General features: G+C 41.9%; 1 protein-coding gene across 6 annotated transcripts in view; it reads left to right on the top strand.

Annotated features, from left to right (window-relative positions):
- The window catches only part of ECPAS (Ecm29 proteasome adaptor and scaffold), an 85,507-nt gene that overhangs the window by 53,592 nt on the left and 12,495 nt on the right, over positions 1 to 19,420 (top strand). For all 6 annotated transcript variants that reach the window (XM_084834675.1, XM_084834673.1, XM_084834679.1 and 3 more), the window contains 17 exons: positions 22 to 76; positions 1,089 to 1,203; positions 4,148 to 4,216; positions 4,693 to 4,810; positions 5,295 to 5,462; positions 6,643 to 6,722; positions 8,322 to 8,427; positions 10,202 to 10,249; positions 11,234 to 11,355; positions 12,492 to 12,642; positions 13,085 to 13,150; positions 15,484 to 15,573; positions 15,746 to 15,812; positions 16,398 to 16,489; positions 16,587 to 16,653; positions 17,796 to 17,987; positions 18,480 to 18,688. In XM_084834675.1, coding sequence (XP_084690801.1) covers positions 22 to 76; positions 1,089 to 1,203; positions 4,148 to 4,216; positions 4,693 to 4,810; positions 5,295 to 5,462; positions 6,643 to 6,722; positions 8,322 to 8,427; positions 10,202 to 10,249; positions 11,234 to 11,355; positions 12,492 to 12,642; positions 13,085 to 13,150; positions 15,484 to 15,573; positions 15,746 to 15,812; positions 16,398 to 16,489; positions 16,587 to 16,653; positions 17,796 to 17,987; positions 18,480 to 18,688 — 1,815 coding nt within the window. The remainder of the gene's footprint in view (positions 1 to 21; positions 77 to 1,088; positions 1,204 to 4,147; positions 4,217 to 4,692; positions 4,811 to 5,294; positions 5,463 to 6,642; positions 6,723 to 8,321; positions 8,428 to 10,201; positions 10,250 to 11,233; positions 11,356 to 12,491; positions 12,643 to 13,084; positions 13,151 to 15,483; positions 15,574 to 15,745; positions 15,813 to 16,397; positions 16,490 to 16,586; positions 16,654 to 17,795; positions 17,988 to 18,479; positions 18,689 to 19,420) is intronic.

Genomic DNA, 19,420 nt, shown 5'->3' with positions numbered 1-19,420 from the left:
TTTCCCCCCTCTCCCTTGTAGTCTCATCTCAAAGAAATTCAAACTGCGTTTGTTTCTATTCTGTCTGAGAGCGATGGTAAGTAGAATTATACTTATGCAGTATTGCTTCTTGATTACAAAGGTGTGCATCTTTATCCCCAAAAGAAGTCATTATTAGGCATTGTAGACTGGGAACTTTAAATGCAGGGATTTAATGTGGATCAGTGTGTAAAATGGAGTCCTTAAATGAGCACTATGGCCAGTTCTAGACAATTATAGCATGGATAGGGAGTGAAGCATGTACACAACCAAAGATGCTGTGAAGGTTTTTAGTGCCACTGATCATCTGGTTGAACAGGCCAGGCACAGTAAAATGGAAAATCACCGTCCCCAATCTACCTGCTTGTCAGCATTTAGTCGTCCAGAAATTGCGGGTGCTCTCCTTTAGTAGAAACTTCCAACACCTCATGATGTGCATACACATCTCTGCGCTAGTTCAAGAGTTTTCAGCTCAAATGCTAAAACTTTCTGAATAGGCCACTCTGAAGTGACTAAAACATCTGTATTTCAATTCCCTCTGACCTCACTGCTTACAATTTGCCCCTGCCCATCATGTGCATATGTACCTGCCAACTGAGGTTAACACTTCGTGCATTTGATGAAGTTGACTATAGTCCACAAAAACATATGCCATAATAAATATTTTAGTTTTTAAAGTCCCATACGTCAGTCAGTCTCTCTCTCTCTCTCTCTCTCTCTCCCCCCCCTCTCTCTCCCCCCCTCTCTCTCCCTCTCCCTCTCTCTCTCTGTTTTTGCTGGAAAAGATTAAAGATGCAATCCTATGCATGTTTAGACAGAAAAAAGTCCTTCAACTCCCAGCATTTCCCAGCCAGAGTTGTAGGTTTTTTTCTGTCTATAGACGTGCATAGGATTGCGCCATAAGAGAATGGTAAAGAGAAGGGGGATATTGTGGTTTTGTTTGCATATTTCATTGTAACTTTATTATTTTGCTAGAGCCCTAATTTTTCAGCTATTACCAAGCCGTACATTCAATAAATAATAAGAGTGTTGTGATTCCCGATTATGAATTTAACTTGTCTTTCTTGTAGAACTCAGTCAAGATGTTGCTTCTAAAGGCCTTGGTTTGGTATATGAGCTTGGGAATGAACAAGATCAACAGGAACTGGTTACTACTCTTGTTGAAACTCTTATGACTGGGAAAAGGTATTTTGTGTACCTCTCCTGTGCAGAATTCAGGATGGGGGGAGGGGATAAATTGGTAAGAGTTTAGGAGGCAGAGCTTTGAAAATGAATTATTTAAATATAGAGAGAGGTTCGGTGGAGATGCTTTTGGAAGGGAGAGCTTCTGCAGTGTCATAGGATTGTTGCTGAAGGGAGGAAGCAATATATGAATTGGGTTTGAATGTTTAATTAGACATCTTGCCTTATGCTTGTGGCAGACTCTGATTTTGAAGGAATATGTTCTTCTCTAATGTAACCTAATTCTCTGGCAGCCCAATCCTAAATATGTTTGGATATGAAAAGTCTGACCTGGGTGTAGTGGGGAGGACGATCGCAGTGGGGGAAGAAGCCATCGTGGCTGCTCCCGCTGCCCCATGCATGCCGTGCATTTGACCACCATTTGCATTATTCCCTGCACTGCAGCGCGGGTTGGTGTGTCGTCTGAACTCGGCATGCAGGGGTGGGGGGCTTCGTACTCGCCCTACAACCTGTACTTCACATCATGGGTTGTGGGGTGGCTACAATAGTCCACCTGCTGTACCATGCGCCAGGTTCGAAGAAACACCAACACACGCAGTGTGGGAGTAATGCAAATGGTGATTGCGTGGGGAGTAGTTGCAATGGCTTCTTCCCCTGCTGCGGTTATCTGAACCCAGTCAAGGATTTTGAAGGTTCCTTCTAGCCTTGGTATGATTATATTAATGGGCCTATTTGTAACATTTGTACAAGTTACTCGTTTGGATCGAGCATCGACATTATGCTAGTGGAAGGATACCGTTGCCCTCTGGAGCAGATTTGGAGGGTACACTGGGGGAGCAGGGGGCTGCAAGAGAAGGAGAAGTATGGAAGTCCTGTTCTGCCAGCAGAATCCTTCCCTGGCAGAATGTTGATTCTACTTCCAAGTTGATATATCAACATTTAGACCTCAAACCAAGCCCTCTCAGAATATCTAAAACACTGCCAATCCGCTTTTGGAAGGGGAAGAGGGCTGAATCGAGTCCCCTGCTCCTCCTCCCAGATAATTGACTAGAGGAATTTTAGCACCTTTGAAAAGAGTCTGCACACACAGTCCCAGCTGTTAAATGAAAGAGGCGATTCACACATGAAGGATGCATTTGTGGGAATATTTTTCTGTCCAGCTAGAGATAAGTGTTCAGGCACCTCTTCTTCTGTGAAGGAGTTTCCCTGGCTGGATCAGAATCCAAAGTTTGTGGGCCTAATAAGCACAGCCTTTTCCCCTCATCTTCCTTCCTAATTTTGACATGTGGATGTGCCACTTAAATCTGATGTTAAATCTGACAGGTGGAAGTCAATCAATCAATCAGTCAAAGTTTATTATACAGTCAAAGTCTTGTTCAAGGAACAAAGAGACAACAAAAACAGTCAAGTTTAACATAAGTTAAATTAGAGTATGTGAACTGAAATAAATAACAAAGTACTTTAAAATCACCAAGATAAAAATGTGATATACTAAATTAAAATTTACAGGCTGTGATATATGATGTAATAGATTAAGGGCACAATCCTATGTGGATAGGCAGCCGCCTCCGAACCCGGAGGTGACTGCCTGTCCAATGCACGGTGGGAGGAGCGCGGAGGGGATCATATCCTCTGTGCTCCAGCCACCCTGCATTTGTGGCTAGATGGCCGATTCTAGCTGTGTAGCCGCGGGCCATCGCAGTGCGGGGAGCCCAGATGACACATAGGAAGTGTCGTACTGGCACTTACAAACTCCTTGCGCCGTCCCCGGGAACACCCCCTTTCCCCCCGCTCCGTGCTGCTCTTACAAGCACGGGGATGATCCATGCCACCTATGAGGTGGCGGGGGAGGGGGTGGGGAGGCGGTTCTCCAGGAACCAACCAATCCTATGGCTGTCTAGCCGCTGTCTAATGGCCATAGGATTGCGCCTTAAGATATGTGAACTAAAATATATATAATAGCAAATTAGGATATGAAAATTAAAATATATAAGGTAGAGATGAGACATCACGAGTTGAATTTAAGCAGAAAGAATCCTTTTTCATGCCTTTGTAGCTGGAAAAAAGAAATCTGGCCACTGTTTCTGTTGTTATTTTTTTCCTCATCTGCTGGTAAGTAAACAAGATACCATTCAAAAGTCCTGCCTGGGTATTTTGGTAGGATAGGAGTTAATAATCTATTTCAGTCATCTTTATAGAAGCTACATACAAAGAAAACATGCACTAATGTTTCTGAAGTCCCATCCCCACAGGGGCAAAACCATTTATTACAAGGAATATCTGAGAAATGGCCATTGAATACAGCAGAAAGCAGACAGTTAACATAGCCCTGGAAAAAAATCAAATGGTATTTGGTGACAGTTATGTTCTCCAGATAATTAGTATGACCATTTGGAAGGTCAAAAGACAGACCTACGTGGAGTGGAGAACACATGTTTTCCGGGCTGTGGACATGGAATACTGCTTGTCCATATCCGTAATCCAGCATGTAACAACAGATTTTGCCTGATGGGGCCCTTTGTGGCAGAATATTTACCAACAAGCCTAAGAGTTGTAATTTATTGCTAAAGGCTTTGTACCATGAGCTGGCATATTGGTTCTACTGAAGAAAAAACAACCCACAGATGTGTCAGCAAACACAAGCTTTAACCAAAAACGGAAGGCTAGAGACGATGGCCTGCACTCAACAGGAGCGAGCCCAGTCTCCAAGTGAAGTACTGCTGCTGATACACATTTAGGCATGACAGATGGAAGTGTGGTGGGCTCATTGCAGGGCAAATAGTTGTGATGTACTGTCTATTATGTATGCTCACTTTCACAAGATGTGAATAGACATGTTAGTCTGTAAGGATAGGGCTGATGGGTAACTATGTGCTGTTACCAAGAGTCATAACAGTCATAACATGTCATTTCGGTTTTTGCTTATAAAAACACACTGTCTTTCCAGAACCAAGCATGAAGTGACTGGGGAAACAGTGATGTTCCAGGGATCAGGCCTTGGCAAGACTCCGGATGGGTAAGCTTACTGATTAATCACAATGTTTGGACTAATTAGTATTTATGTTAGGAAAATCCTTCTTGGATTTTTTCCCACATTAGAACAGCAGTGGGGAACTTCTGGCCTGCTGTGTCTCCCCAACTGGCCCACAGAGGCTCCTCCCATTCCCTGAAGCCCCACCCTTGGGAAAGGTGAAGGGTGAGAGAAGGTAGCTCCCTTGTACAGATTTTGCATTGTTGCCCGAAATAAATTTCAGTGGGCACCATTTTGTAATTTTTCAACTTAGGCTTCCAAAAACCTTTGGGAAGATGTTGTCTTTAATACTTGCTTGCCCTCAAAGTTGTATCAGAATTAGTTAAACTCTACTGTTTTTATGCAAACCCATGTCCAGGATATTACTTTCACGCTATCCATAGTGGATTCCATTTTCTGGTAATTTCTGCAAGTTTTTTTTAAAAAAAGTTGCATTAATTGTTCATTTCTGTTTTCCCAAGCCAGGGTCTTTCTACTTACCAGGAGCTTTGTTCACTTGCTAGTGACCTCAACCAGCCGGATTTAGTATACAAGTTCATGAATTTGGCCAATCATCATGCAATGTGGACCTCTCGGAAGGTAATACATTTGTGGCTACTGCAATGTGAATGGCAGAATAAAACAAATGAAAATCCATAATACTGTATGCATTCAGGGTCACATTGAAGGAATTTGCTTCTCTGTTCTGAGCTCTGATCTGAAGCCCAGTGTTGTGGAATCCAAACAAAATTGAAAGGGATCGAAAAGCTGTCCAACCTTGTTGTAGTCCCAGTGGGCCATCCAGACCCAACAGTGCACACACATTGCACTCAGTCCCAGGATCCCTGCAGTATACAGGCCTTCTCTCTATGCCCTTGCCACCTGTTATAAGCCACCCTGGGGGCTTTGCGCTCAAGGGTGGTTTATACATTTACCAAATAATCAAATAAAATGGGCGTTTTGCTAGTGTCGAATATTTTCTTAATGTTTATAAATGACATTGGTTATGGTCATTTATTTATGATCATAATTGGGACTCTTAAGTGGTTGGCTTCAATGTTATTTGTTTTCTTTGTTTTCTCAGGGAGCAGCTTTTGGATTTAATGTGATTGCTACCAAAGCTGGGGAACAGCTGGCCCCTTTCCTGCCTCAGCTACTTCCTCGGCTCTATCGTTACCAGTTTGACCCTAATATTGGGATCCGGCAGGCAATGACCAGCATTTGGAATGCACTAGTGACAGACAAATCTGCAGTAAGTGAACACATGGCAATTCTATCCCAGTGTCATTGCTGTCTTACTGTCAGTGAATCACACATTAAGAGTTTTACATAGTTGGAGATTCTCATAAATTGGGTGGCGGTGGCAGGGTGGGGTGGGAAACCCCAAGGGACAAATGATATACGCTTTGTTAAAAGTAAGATGCATGTACATAGAGAGATGGCCACACTGTGTATCTTGAAAGGTGGAAATACCAAGTGTCTCTATTCTCCTGCTGAGGACATTGTATTAACCAAAGAATTTGCTGTCTGCGGAACTGGAGATCATGAGGAGTGGTCCTTAGGATGCAACCACATGGACATTTTGCAAGGATTGAGATGAACATTTGAAATGCACTGCACACCTGCAGAGTGGTGCTGGTGCACTTTGTGTTCTTGGCAGGTCTTATCAAAGAGGAAACAACCATGTGTGAGCACTTGGCTATGCAGCACGCAACTTAAGATCAACTATAAGATTTAATATAAGACCCTGCTTTAAAATTGCATCAGTGAAAGATATAAAGACAAGTCTGGATTGGAGCACAATCTTCTCGGCAGTTGCTCCAAGGCAACTGACAAATGGCTGTAGGTAAAGACTGCCAGCTCAATCTGAAACGTATTTATGTAGACGTCCCTCAGATTTCAGTGAACATTAGTCTCTAATATGTGTATTTAAGATTGCAGCCTGCATGACATTTGGCAATTTTTCTACACAGATATTATCTCCATTAGGAAAGACATCATATGCCACAGGAGCAGCGTTACATGTGATGAATGCACACACCCCTATTTCATTATGCATACATGTGATTGGTTGTGGCTTCCCATCTTTTTTACATGTGGCAAATTGTGTGTGTGTTTGTGTGTGTGTATTGCATATAAAGACACGGAGTGTTATCCATATAGGAAAATTAGTATGTGAAGATGATCATTTTATCTTTTAGACATATTAGCCCATGGTGGTCTCACTTTTGCATGGTACTTCTAGATTGTCAGCATATATTCAAATGGAAAAAGGCTTTGAAGGCATTAATGCACAAGTGAAGTTTCTGCAGGGTTGTAAGTTTGTAGCTGGTTATGTACAAAACAATCCCTACAAATATTAGTTTAGGATCATTTGGGAGGGGCGGTATGTGGAGGCTGTTAATGGTTACAATGGGTTTCCATTTGATCAGGTGGACAAATATATGAAAGAAATCCTTGATGATTTAATCAACAACCTGACCAGCAACATGTGGCGGATTCGGGAGTCTAGGTATGCATTTCTGTAACCATTGGTTGTGATTTAAATAAAGGTTTGGTGTTTTGGAAGTTCTAGAACTGCTCTTTTATTCTTCTAGCATTGAGTTTTCAAAATTCATTTATTTATTTTTGACCATTATGAGAGAAAGAAAGAAAGAAAGAAAGAAAGCTGAGAGTCTTGAGCATACATACTTGGAAGTAGGTCCCAGCGAAATCAGGAAGACTTCTGAGTAAACATGTTAGGATTCTAAAAAGTACCCATAAGGCACATAGAGTGCTTGGGCAACCTTAAACCTTGTTACTTTGTTCCCCAGAGGTTTCTTCATGTTTGTATTTCTGGCAGATGCACCACTTTGGATTGGTCTTTCAAACTGCCAGTTTCAGGGTGGGCTGTATCCTTTCTGTCAAGATTTGGTACTTCATTTAGCTGTATACAAAAATGAAGCTTTACATCTGATGCACAAATACATACATACATACATACATATATATGAATATGAGCATGATCCAAAGGACTATGTGTGAAGCATCAGTAGTCATATTGGGATTTCTGAGGCTTCCCTCTGTACTGCAGCCCCTGCTCCCCATGCTGCCAGAAAGCCAACCGCAAAAGTTGGGCGATTGCCTGGAACAGTGCAGGGAGCTGGAGTCAGAGGACAAAATTGCAGGACTGCTTTTTGTCCACACAGTGGGTTGCATCCAACTGTGCCATTCTGCTAGCACAAATGATGTTGTGCTAGCAGAAACCAAGTTTCGAACTGTACACAAAGGGAGAATCCAATGAAAGTTCCACTTACACAACTGGTTGCACAGCAGTTTAATCTGCTCACGGTACTTTGGATTTAGGCCAAAGATATGTGGCTCTCTGACTTATGATTTAAGATGCTGGGAAACTGCTTAAATATGCCTCTGGGGCTTTTGATAATCACTGTAATAATGAGAGTCTTTGCAGGGATAACAGCCCCAAACTTTTAGACATAATTAAAAGGTCATCTGTGGGCCACAGGATTGTATGCTTCTGCCTCAGAGTAAATTCTTCCTTTTTGCCTTTCAACTATTGTTTTGGGACATGCTAGCAGAGACACTGACTGCATTTGGATGTCATGCTAAAGAGTTTTAGTGTGACATTGAATGAGCCTAGGTGAGCCTCAGCCTTGCACACTCCCCAATCCTTTCTCCTCTGATACTGACATAAAGCTTTTGATTTCGTTTTTGCTTAATTGCAGCTTGTTGTGTCATAACCACCGTTGTTGCCCATAACCACAGGCAAACTGTGGTTAATTCTAACTATGGCTTGTTTGAAATAAGCCAGTTTTAAACTGTAGCACCACCCATAGGTGAAGACACAATTCCATAAAATCTTTCCATAGAATCAGAGAATATGTCATGAGCATATATTTATCTTAAGGCTGTTTTTTTGCAGAAAGAATTAATTATACTTGAAGAGATCTCAGGGGTAAATAAGATTTTTTTCAGGCATTACTGTCTGGAAATTGTTTTAGTTCCTTAATTTTGGCAATAATCTATAGGTTTTGAGAAACTGACTTTCTTTTTATTGTTTTGATTTTGCAAAATATATTAATGATGTATAATAATAAAACTCTTGCCACAGCTGTCTAGCACTGAATGACTTGCTAAGAGGAAGACCCTTGGATGACATTATTCATAAGCTTCCTGAAATATGGGAAACTCTTTTCAGAGTGCAAGATGATATAAAGGTACTAAAAATTGCTCATATTCTCTACAGGAAATGAACAAATCATTCCTGACTAAGGACCTTGGAGTTTTCTTCTTCCAGTGGAATCACTGGGATTTACTGGGCCTTAGCACCAATCAAGTGCTTGCCCCTAGTGGTAAAATTCACATTTGCATGTAACTGTGGCAAATCATGGGTTGATTAACCCATAATTTATTGGGTTGCATGCCTGGCATCTGCCCCTGCCACTTTGCATAATCAGCCTCCGATTGGAAGTTGGTTTGTGAATCTGGACACTATGGGTTACTTGTGGGTTAAACAACTCACAGTTAACTGAAGAACTAATCAATCTAGCAGTTGTGCTGGGTCTTGTAAGCCTTTTAGAATGCCAGGGAGGCTCAGTGAGATGTCCCATACAAGACCTGTTCTCTGGTCCGTGATAAGCACAAATGTTGGCTGACTATCGAGACCTATAAAATAAAAAATTGTCAAAAATCTTAATAGACGGCTTATTGAAAGACTTATAGAGTTTCTAATTCTTCGGAGATAGTTGCACAGTGTTGAGGGTGTAACATTCTGGAACTCATGTCTTAATTTTGAATTACTTTAGTAGTTCCAGTAAATTCATTCAGTTTCCTGCTCTTTAGCTTACATGTTAAACATTTCTTAAATCAGGACTAGGGAATGTGTGGCCCTCCAGATGTTGTTGGACTGCAATTTACATAATCCCTTACCATTGGCTATGCTGGCTAGGCCTGATGGGAGTTGCAGTCCAAGAACATCTGGAGGGCCACACATTCCTCACCTCTGCTTTAAATGTTCTGTAGAGCATGATCAAGCTACACATCATGCAGGTAGATCTGTGATTGGATCTCTCAGCGTTTTAATTTTTACTTTAATATAGTAGGATGGGTGGTACTGAGGGTGGATGCCACAAGATTTGATCAGAGGGGCTGTAACGTAGCAGGGGACCAGGTGGGTGGGTTAAACCTTTCCCTCCTGGACTAAATCTCCTTCACCCAAAGTTGTTGTTAAACCTATTGGGCAAAGCAGAGGAACAGTAATGCTAATAGCAATTTTATATGTATTGAGATTTAGATTGGGAAATTATCCCCCCAGTAATGCTCTTCTACTCAAGTTTGGAGACTGTTCCCTATAGCTGATTTTTTTTTAAAATAAAAATTTAGGTTTCCGTCATGAATTTCCTACCTATATGGGAGTTAATTGGTGAGCTTGATGTTGTAGTGTATATATTTATAATGTATGCTGTGTGGAGAAGGGTTGAAAAACTTGTATACAAGCTGTGTATATGCAGCCCCTTTTTCTGCCCTATGAGGCAGTCCCTGTATTGTTTCAGGCAATATGTGCTTTTGGAGTTCCCTTTGGCTCTCAATACAAGCAACTAGTGCGGAGCCAGTGTGGTGTAGTGGTTAGACTGTGGGCCTGGGACTCGGATGATCTAGGACCTAGTCTCTGCTTGGCCATGAAGCTCACTGGGTGACTTTGGGCCAGTCACTGACTCTCAGCCTACCCTGTCTCACAGGGTTGTTGGGAGGATAAAATGGAGAGGAGGAGGAGGACCATGTAAGCCTCCTTGGGTACCTTGCAAGAGGAAAAAAAGGTGGGATATAAGTATAAAAATAAATAAAATAAAAACTGAGGTGGGGCAGAGAGGGTGCCACGTCCCTGAAATACATAACATTAGGAAGAAGTCATTACATTTTATTGTTGATAGTGATAGAAGTTACATTGTAAAGCTTAAACAGAAACTTAACCCTTCCCTTTTTGTTTTTCAGGAATCTGTACGAAAGGCAGCAGAATTAGCCCTGAAAACACTAAGTAAGGTACGTATTCATAGTCATTTCTTCAAACTTCAGCAGAATTTTACCTCCCACCGTGACTCAATTTGACCCAGTGTATTCATGGTTTAAGCGGGGGTGTAGAACCTCAGGCTGGAGGTCTAAATCTGGCCTCCAGGGTTCCCCAAATGGCCCTGCCCCCTTTCCTCCAACAACTGATAGTTTCCTGGCTGTTGTGCACTTTTTTCTCCATTCTAAGAGGTTGAAACGCCCCTCCTAAGGCTTAGTTACTGGCAGTAAGAGCTTTACGCTAATGTATGCTGGCATTTAAAAAAACATGGTCCCACCCTCTTTGCCTTTGGCTCCACCCATCATTGGTATGAGGCCCCTGAGAGCTTCTCTGAAATGTAATTTGGCTCTCGGGCTGAAAGAGCTTCTGAAAAGGGTTTCTTTTTCTGTGCTTTTAATTTGTTCTGATTACACAAACACAGTGAAAATACATAAAAATACAGGGGCTCAACCAGAACAAATATTGGTAATTGTCCTCTCTGGCTACTTGACAAATAACTGTAGAAATAAGCAAAAAGCCAGATGCAAATGGATAGGAATGAACACATAAGCTGTGAACACCAACATAGTAACAATAGTGGAAGTGAAAACATGCATCATCATTTGTTTCCAGGGTTCTAGGTCAATGCAGCAGGTGACCAGCATGTATTGAAAATTAGGCCAGTAGAAAGAATCCTCCATGTGCTTCACAGTTGTCACTTTCACTAGTTGTTGCTTCTGGAAGTTTGTCCTATATCCAGTGACAGTTTCCTGAAGGTTAATCATTCTCACATCGCCTTTGTATGAATCTGGATAAGAGTTTCCTCCTGATGCGCTTTGCTGCCAGACTGTTCAATTAAAAACTTAGGGATGACATTTCTGGTTTAAAGGGTTTCTCATGTTCTACACAGTGCATATATTTTCATTCGAGTACAGGGTTTCACAGGGGGTCACATTTGAGTGTCGTCTTTTTATTTTGAGGTGTGTGTGAAAATGTGCGACCCGTCTAAAGGAGCTGCAGGTCAGAGAACGATAGCTGTGCTGTTGCCATGCCTTCTTGATAAAGGAATGATGAATACAGTGACTGAAGTGCGGACCCTGAGGTGTGTTCGGTATCACTGTCCTTCCCTCATCCAGCATTTCGAATTGCATATCTTGGAGCATAGATATAAACCAAAGGACTTTTTCCTGCTTATGGCCTCCGTATGTTTCTAGCTGAGATGAAACAAACAACCCAATTGAACCTTGTTTTCAATAAATTATACTGACATCTAGGGCTAATTGACTTGGGAGCACATATATATGGTGAGAAGCCTATGAGTGACTATGGGTACTTCCAGACTGACAATTCCTGGCACTGCTAATCAAAAGATATTATGCAACTGTTTCATCAGTTCCTCCTTAATGGGTTTTTCTGGAAAGAAAAAAGATGGAAGAAGCAGTGAGCAACCCCGGGGAAGGTAATAAGTGGAAGACAGTGTTGTCTGGACCCCCTGTAAAATAGCATTGAATGAGGCAGGGTGATTGTAGGATAAACATCTTGTCTGGATTCACTCTGTATCAAGTAGGGCAGGGTGAACAGAAAGTAGATCTCCAGATGTTTTGGACTTCAACTTCCAGCATTACTGACCATTGGCCATGCTGGCAGGGGTTTTTGGGAGTTGAAATCCAAAATATCTGGGGAGCTACCTTCTGCTCACCTCTGAAGTAGTGGTTTCAACAACTGCTGCAGTCTCCTTTGGAGTGGCCTTTTCCAGTCTTCTTTAAACACTGCTACAGGCAGCAGCAATTGTATTGTTCCTCCAGGGCAATGTGAGGGTGGGTGAGCTAGTGGACAGGGAATGGCAGTATTGAGAGAACATTGGAAGAGCGTGGTATATAAATCTATTAAATAATAAAATTTCTGCAGATGACTATAGGAGCAGTAAGAACCTCTGGAAGTTACAATCACCTGGATGCTTCTGGCCATGAATGGAGCTTGTCCTTTCTGGGGCTTAGCATTGCAGTTATGTTTAAGCTAGGAAGGGTTAATCTCTATATTAGATTATCTCCTGAACAATATTTCATATACAGTGGGTGGATTGCTACTTGTGAAGATACTTTATTTTCTAAATAAAAATGTAATTATTTTATATCTTTTAAAAAATCTTTTTAAAAATGTAATTCAAGTGTACCGAAGGAGTCGAGGTGTACTTAAGGAGTCGAGTTGTCCCTTATTTTCTGTGCCATTTTCCTACAGTATTAACACCCTGGTGAAGATTAGCAAAAGTGCTGGGGCCATGCTCAAACCACATGCGCCCAAACTCATCCCAGCTTTGTTGGAGTCGCTGAGCGTGCTAGAGCCCCAGGTTCTCAATTACTTGAGCCTGCGTGCTACAGAGCAGGAAAAGGTAAGTACAGCTGCTGAGAAGCATGTTGAAAACGTGTAGCTAAGCATATACCTATATCAGCAAATGGACGTCAATAGCTGAGTATTGATGGCTGTCCAGGAACATGAAGGAAAGAGATAATACATGAATAAATCAATTATGTTTATAAGATGAACGGACTAGTGTGTAGTTTTATTTTTTCAATGTCGTTTTAATTTGAAAGGATAAAAGAGGAATCGGGGTGCACTAAACAAATATGCTCTGACTCCAGTCAAATACTCAGCTCATGGGTGTTACTGATTCCCCTCCTACCCTTAGACTTGGGATGTTTGCCCCTCTAACTCTTCAGGCACTCTTAAAATAATCCTCGTTGCTTCCTATATCCATTTTCAGTCTTCTCTTGGTGCCTTTCAAACTCCGTTTTCTAACTGCATCCATTTTTGTTTCTCTTTGTGTCCCTCAGGCTGCAATGGATACTGCAAGACTAAGTGCTGCTAAATCCTCCCCTATGATGGAAACTATCAATATGGTGGGTACCTCACTTAAGAAGAAGAGGGTCTCATTTCTTTATGTAAAGTTGGTCAAGAGGGACTCCATCAGGATTAAAAATAACAATGAAAATCCTTCTCCTGATTGTGATTGATAGCAGAATATGGGATTTTATTCATTTATTCATTTGGGAGGCTGAAGCGGTTTTTGCATGCAGCAGAAGACCATTCAGTTCTAGGAAGGTCCCACTTCAATGGCCAGGGAGATACGGCTCATGAAAAGATTTCCTGAGCTCTTGAATCCCTGCAAGCCTTCCTGCCTGTGACAGATTCCTGTATACTTTCTGTATAGTCTGGTCATTCCTCCTCTGCAAGTCTCCATTTAGCTGGGCAAGATCAGCAGAGAAGAGCCAGTGAAGCTGTGCTGCATAGATACTCCTCCCTGCCAGTTCACACAGTAAAGCTGGCAGGACCAAGACAGCACCTTTTCATCTTCCAGAGAGCATTGGCAGCAACCAGGATCTCCCTAAAGTACATGGATGCAGGTCCCACTCAGCAAGGCCATGGTGACTCTATTCACAAATGGGCTGAGGACTAGGCTGTGTAATGCAAATAGGAAGGAGTGCCAGAGTTATTCTTCCTTGCCTATCATAATGTGAGAATGAGCTCTTATAGGAGGCCACTGAATGTCTGTTCCATGTTTGTGACAGCTGCACTTTGAGAATGGATGCATCATTAGCTATAAATAGCATATAAAGCACAGAAAGCCCTGGATAAAAGTGGACCACTACAGCTCAAGCAGCTGCTGCTGTCTTTTCCCCCAGTAAAGTCAGTTGTGGACATATAAGCAAGGATGCCCCATTTTGTGTGTGTGTAAACACATGCAGCTGCATGATATGAGCCCAGCCTTTGGTCCACTTAGCCTAGTATTGTCTACTCCAATTGATAGCACTCTCCAGCGTCTCAGGCTGAGGTCTTTTGCAGACTTGCAATTTGAGATCATTTTTACAGCAGTTGGAGGGAATTCTGCTTGCAAAGCATGTACACTGACATTGAGCTAGTGCCCCTTCCTCATTTTATGATCGTTAGCATGAGAGAGACACCAAGAGCAACCTAAATTTTTGAAAGCCTATAGCAGATTGCTGCTCCCTGTAAAGGAATTCTAGGGGGCTGAGCTTCAGAAATACAGTTACTGTGAAATGGCAATTTATCTGTTAATGTAATGTTTTGTTTGCACCTATCTGTGTAAGGGGTTCTGATCTGTTGGCATAGATCATGGAGACGTGATCTAAACACTTTGAACTTTTCTGCACCTGTGTAATGGAAGGGAACAGAAAAAGAATAAGTGTTATGATACCTAAATGAGGGGGCTTTGGATTCTACCCCCCCCACACACAAATTTCCTTCTGAGTGTGCCTTTTTTCAAACATTAGTTTGCTTGTTTCCTTTGGTGTAATTCACCTGGCAGAGAGAATTGCATTTCTTCTGCCAGAGTCTAACATTGCAGTGAACCAACCACTGAAAAGCTGGGAAAATGTATTATAAATCTCTCTAGTGAATATACATGTGAATGTGTTTGCATCCACATGCACACACTGAATATAAGCAGTTTTTGCGTGTACTTTTTTGCCTGTTTTGAAAATAGAAAGCACCTCACTCCATTCTGTTGAATGGCCAGCTCTAACTAAAATGGGGCTCTTGTGCCTTTATTAGTTGCTTGGCAGAAGATTTCACTAATACAGCTGTGAAAGATCTGGGAAGGAGGCTCATTCAAGCCAGGTTTTAGTACCCTTTGCATCTCTAATTCAGGTGCTGAACTTGGACTCAAATATGCAATTGAAGCCTAAGATTTCTGCTCACTTTTTCATAAGACCTAAGGGCCAAGTTAGATGATTGTTCACAGATCAAGGTATTGGAATCTTGGCTGCAATCCTGCCTGCAAAGTGGCATGGGCAGAGTGCGAGTGGTAGGGGCATGGATGTGCCTGTCTGTACTTAACCCTTCCTCCTCCTTTTCTCCTACACCCCCTTCTCCCCAGCCACTTTTCCCCCAGCCAGGGATCTGGATATAGGTTTGCTGAGTCAGAGGGCGAAGCAACTGGAGAAGGGCAGATTACAGGGCAAACATGGCAAGCCAGGGAAAAGGGTTCAACCACCACCCATCTACTCCTTCTCCCTTGCAAGTCACACTTTCCCTCCACCGCTCTGCAGCTGGTCAGCTGTAACCCAGGTTCCCACAGCAAGGTCTGCCACTGAATGACTAGTTTGACCATAAGCCTTACAGAGCTGTACTAGCAAACAGCTTGAGAACAACATTTTTATTATGGTACCAATCTGATTGGTGTTTTGATCTTCCACCTTCTTTCTCTCTTCAGTGCTTGCAGTATCTGGATGTGTCTGTCCTGGGTGAGCTGATTCCTAGGCTGTGTGAGCTGACCAGGAGTGGAATAGGCATTGGCACTAAGGTATGCTTGTGCTTCCAGTTGAGGGTATTTTGCCAGAAGCAGGGGATGATGAGCACAGCCTGAATTGCTGATGGAGTATGTGCTGTGTCTTTGTATAGACCTGATCTTAAAATTGGATTTATGAGGTGGGCCTGAATATCACCTAGCAGATTTCTTCTTTCAATCTTTTCAGGGCGGCTGTGCTAGCGTAATTGTATCACTAACCACTCAATGCCCCCAAGATTTGACACCCTATTCAGGTAGGGTTTTTTGCTTTTATGTTTTGCTTGATGTTGTATTCCTTGACTTTTAGTGAGAAGAATATTTCATTGCTTTTTACTTGCTGGTTATCTGTGCTCTTTACTCTGGTTCTGCTGCCTAACTAATAAAGGGATGATGGTTTACTCTGGGTAGAGGGGCAGCCTGTGGCTATCTGTTAAATGCAAGTCTGCCTTTGCCTCTGTTTCAGCTTAAGTGGAACTGTGTGGGTGGAGTCAAAATTCCTGGTCCTTCAGCCTGTGCTCTGTGGTTAATATGCCCCCTATTAAGAATTAGTTGCAGACTAGTGTGGAGAGTTTGGAGAAAGTGATACTTTTAGTCAACTGGTTTTGTTTGTTTGTTTTTACTGAAGGCTTGTAAATAGAAAAACCAGTGAGAAGATCAGGGCTCTGTGGGTTAGGCTTGGCCTAAAGGGTTAGCATGTAATTTTAACAGGAAAGGTCAAGCACACAAAGAGCGCTAGTTTAATGTAAGGTTCTGGAATTCAGTTTGCCACTTGTCCAAATAAAGAATCAAAATGTACCCACGTAAAGCATACATTGTGGCCTATGTACTTCTTCATGCAGGCAAACTCATGAGCGCTTTGCTCAGTGGTCTAACTGATCGCAACAGTGTGGTGCAAAAATCTTTTGCCTTTGCGATGGGGCATCTAGTTCGGGTGAGTGGAGCTTTGGTGCTTCAGTTTTGCATCTGTTCTATCTGGTTTTGTGTGTTCAGGTTGTCTGAAGTATTTGAGTCTTTCTTTCTTTTTTAAGACCTCACGGGACAGCAGCACAGATAAATTGCTGCAGAAGCTGAACAATTGGTACATGGAGAAGGAAGGTATGTGGGGGGGGGGTGTAAAAATGAATAGTATGCGATGGGAAAAGGTGAATGATTGAACATCATTTTATCTTGCAGTGTTCTGTAAATATAAGATTGTATTAAATATTTAAAAATAGTGGCTGCATCCCACATTGCTGTTATATGGCATGAGTGTATTATTGGTATTATGTTTGGCCTATGCCTCCAAATCATCTTAAAATGTGACATGGAAGGGTTAAGATGTGCCTACTTCTGACAGAATTGTAGTTTTGCCAAGCAGCTTGTCAGTGCTGGTGTCTATCTTAGAGGGCCTTTATTCCTCCCATTAAATCATTTTCGGGAACAAAAATAGGTTATGTAAATACAATGCATCCATATTCAGACATGTCCCTATTTGAGAACCTATTGCTCCTCTTGTGTAAACTGGTATGGCCTGCTTTAAAAATCCCTTGTGAAGAACCAGTTTGTCATGATGGATTGGGAGTTGGATTTAGATATTAAGAGATCAGGTTCAAAGATTTCTTGGTTTAGCCATAAACTCACTGCATGGCCTAACCCCTATGTGAGAATTGGTAATAATGTTGACTTGCCTTGCAAAGTCCAAACAAAACTGAGATTGTAAGTCATTTGACATATGGAAAAAATGCTTATAGATATGAGTAATAGCAATCATTGTTGCTACAGTCGCTCTGATGTTTAGCATCTCAAAAGGAAAAGAAATATCTATTTAACCCCTCAGAGTGCTTAGCTATTGGAGTGAACACAATGTAGTGTAGATTTCCCCTCCTTTGCTGGCTTTAAACCAGCTTTCCCCAGTCTGGTGCCCTCCAGATGTGTTGGACTTTAAACTGCATCACCCCAGCCAGCATGGCCGTAGGCCATATTGGCTGGGATGGTGAGAATTGCAGTCCAACTCATCTGGATGGCACCAGCTTGGGGAAGGCTGATTGAGTTTAAATCTTTGATGCCTGTTAAATGAGCTGTGCAGGGCTTTTACTGACTAATGTGCTGTGCTACACTAGGAGGCAGGTTATAGCTCGGTGGCATAAGGCCTCCACCTGTGTGCCTCCCATGACACTGAGCTTAACTTGTACCAGTGCAGCAGTGAAAACAGAAAAGTGCTCCAGGTGGCCACGTGTATCTTTGTTCTTTTATTTCAGAGCAAGTCTATAAAATGGCCTGTGCGTTAACTATCCATGCTATTGGGCGCTACAGCCCAGATGTACTGAAGAATCAAGCCAGACATGTCTTGCCCCTGGCCTTCCTGGGTATGCACGAGGTCCCCGAAGAAGAAAAAGGAGAGAAGGAGGATGGCAACCTGTGGACTGAAGTATGGCAGGAAAACGTGCCTGGTAAGTTGAATTTGTAATGTATTACGTTTGCCACCTTGTTGGTTTTCTTACAAAGTGGTAAGGCAGGATGCAAATCCTAAAATAAATAAAATAAAATAGGGAAGTGGGTGGTCTCAGTCCTCAATATTGGCCTTGGAGAATTCATAAGCCACAGATTCAGCAAGGATTAAAAAATGAAAACAGAATTCATTTTATTAGTCTCCCCCTCCACCCCAGTATATTTGCATATATGTGCATTCTCCCTGTCAACATACGTTTGGGAGAGTAGTATCTTTAATGTGTGTTTTGAGAACAATGGATGTTCTTCCTTGCTTTCTCCTAGTGAAATCTGAAATGGCACCCTTTTTTGTTGAAGCAGAACCTTCTGTACTCTCCAAAGTGATCTCTCAGTAAAGATTAGAACAGTTCTCCCCAGACTTACCTTTTAAAGTTCAACTAGTTTTGTAGCTCTTTTACTCATCTCTTGAAACTCTTGTCTGTTTTGAAACTTAGGCACCTATGGTGGCATAAGGCTCTATATGGAGGAATTGATAGCGATCACACAGAAAGCTTTGCAGTCCCAGTCTTGGAAGATGAAAGCTCAGGGAGCGGCTGCCATGGCATCTATAGCAAAGCAAACTGGCACCTTGGTACCTCCACACTTGGGCATGGTGCTCACTGCTCTGTTGCAAGGTCTGTCTGGAAGAACATGGACAGGAAAGGTAAATGTACAGTTACAATGCAGTTGATTGTAAAGTGGTTAATCCTGTAGCCCAGAAATAGGATAAAAAATACCATAAACATTTGTATTTCATTCTTCCTTTTGTATAGATATCTCTAGTTTGGATATTACAGCCCAAACTAAAAGGGGTTGTGCGTTTGATTTTAAAATAAAATAGTATGATGTTTACTGTAACAAACAAAAGCATTAAAAAGAAGGAATAGAGAGGTTATTCATATTCTATGGAAATCAATGTGAAGCATATAAAAGCACTCTGCACATATTTCTGAATGAGAAATATGGTTATGCCTGAATCTTGCTTTGGTAAATCTCCTCTCCTCTCCACCCTATTTATGACACTATAGTTCACAGTAAGGTGCTGGTGCAGTGTATCTAAATGTGCACATCTGGCTGGCTTACCTAAATTGTATGAATGCCAGTTTTTGGTGTGTGTGTATTTAAAATTACTTCATAGCTAAGGATAGGCAAATCATTCTATTTCTGGTCCGTGTCACTTTTGCATGTGTTTGCTCATAAATATGTTCTGTCCTGTTTTTGCATTATTCTGCTATTTTAAGAAAAATCTGGAAGAAACATTGCATTTCAATATGTATGCAAATACATATTTCTAAATATATTTTCTCTCAAAACATGCATATCTAAAGTTGGAGTCCTATGGTCCTTGGGAGGGTGTCCTGGGGGCCATAGGATATATCGGATCTACCCTTCAAAG

The sequence above is a fragment of the Heloderma suspectum genome, chromosome 2, assembly GCF_057233095.1.
Source record: "Heloderma suspectum isolate Gila_16-S chromosome 2, 16-S_ref, whole genome shotgun sequence".
Taxonomy (NCBI): Eukaryota; Metazoa; Chordata; class Lepidosauria; order Squamata; family Helodermatidae; genus Heloderma; species Heloderma suspectum.
Note: the sequence above shows the minus strand (reverse complement) of the source record. Positions and strands in the feature narration are given on the sequence as shown.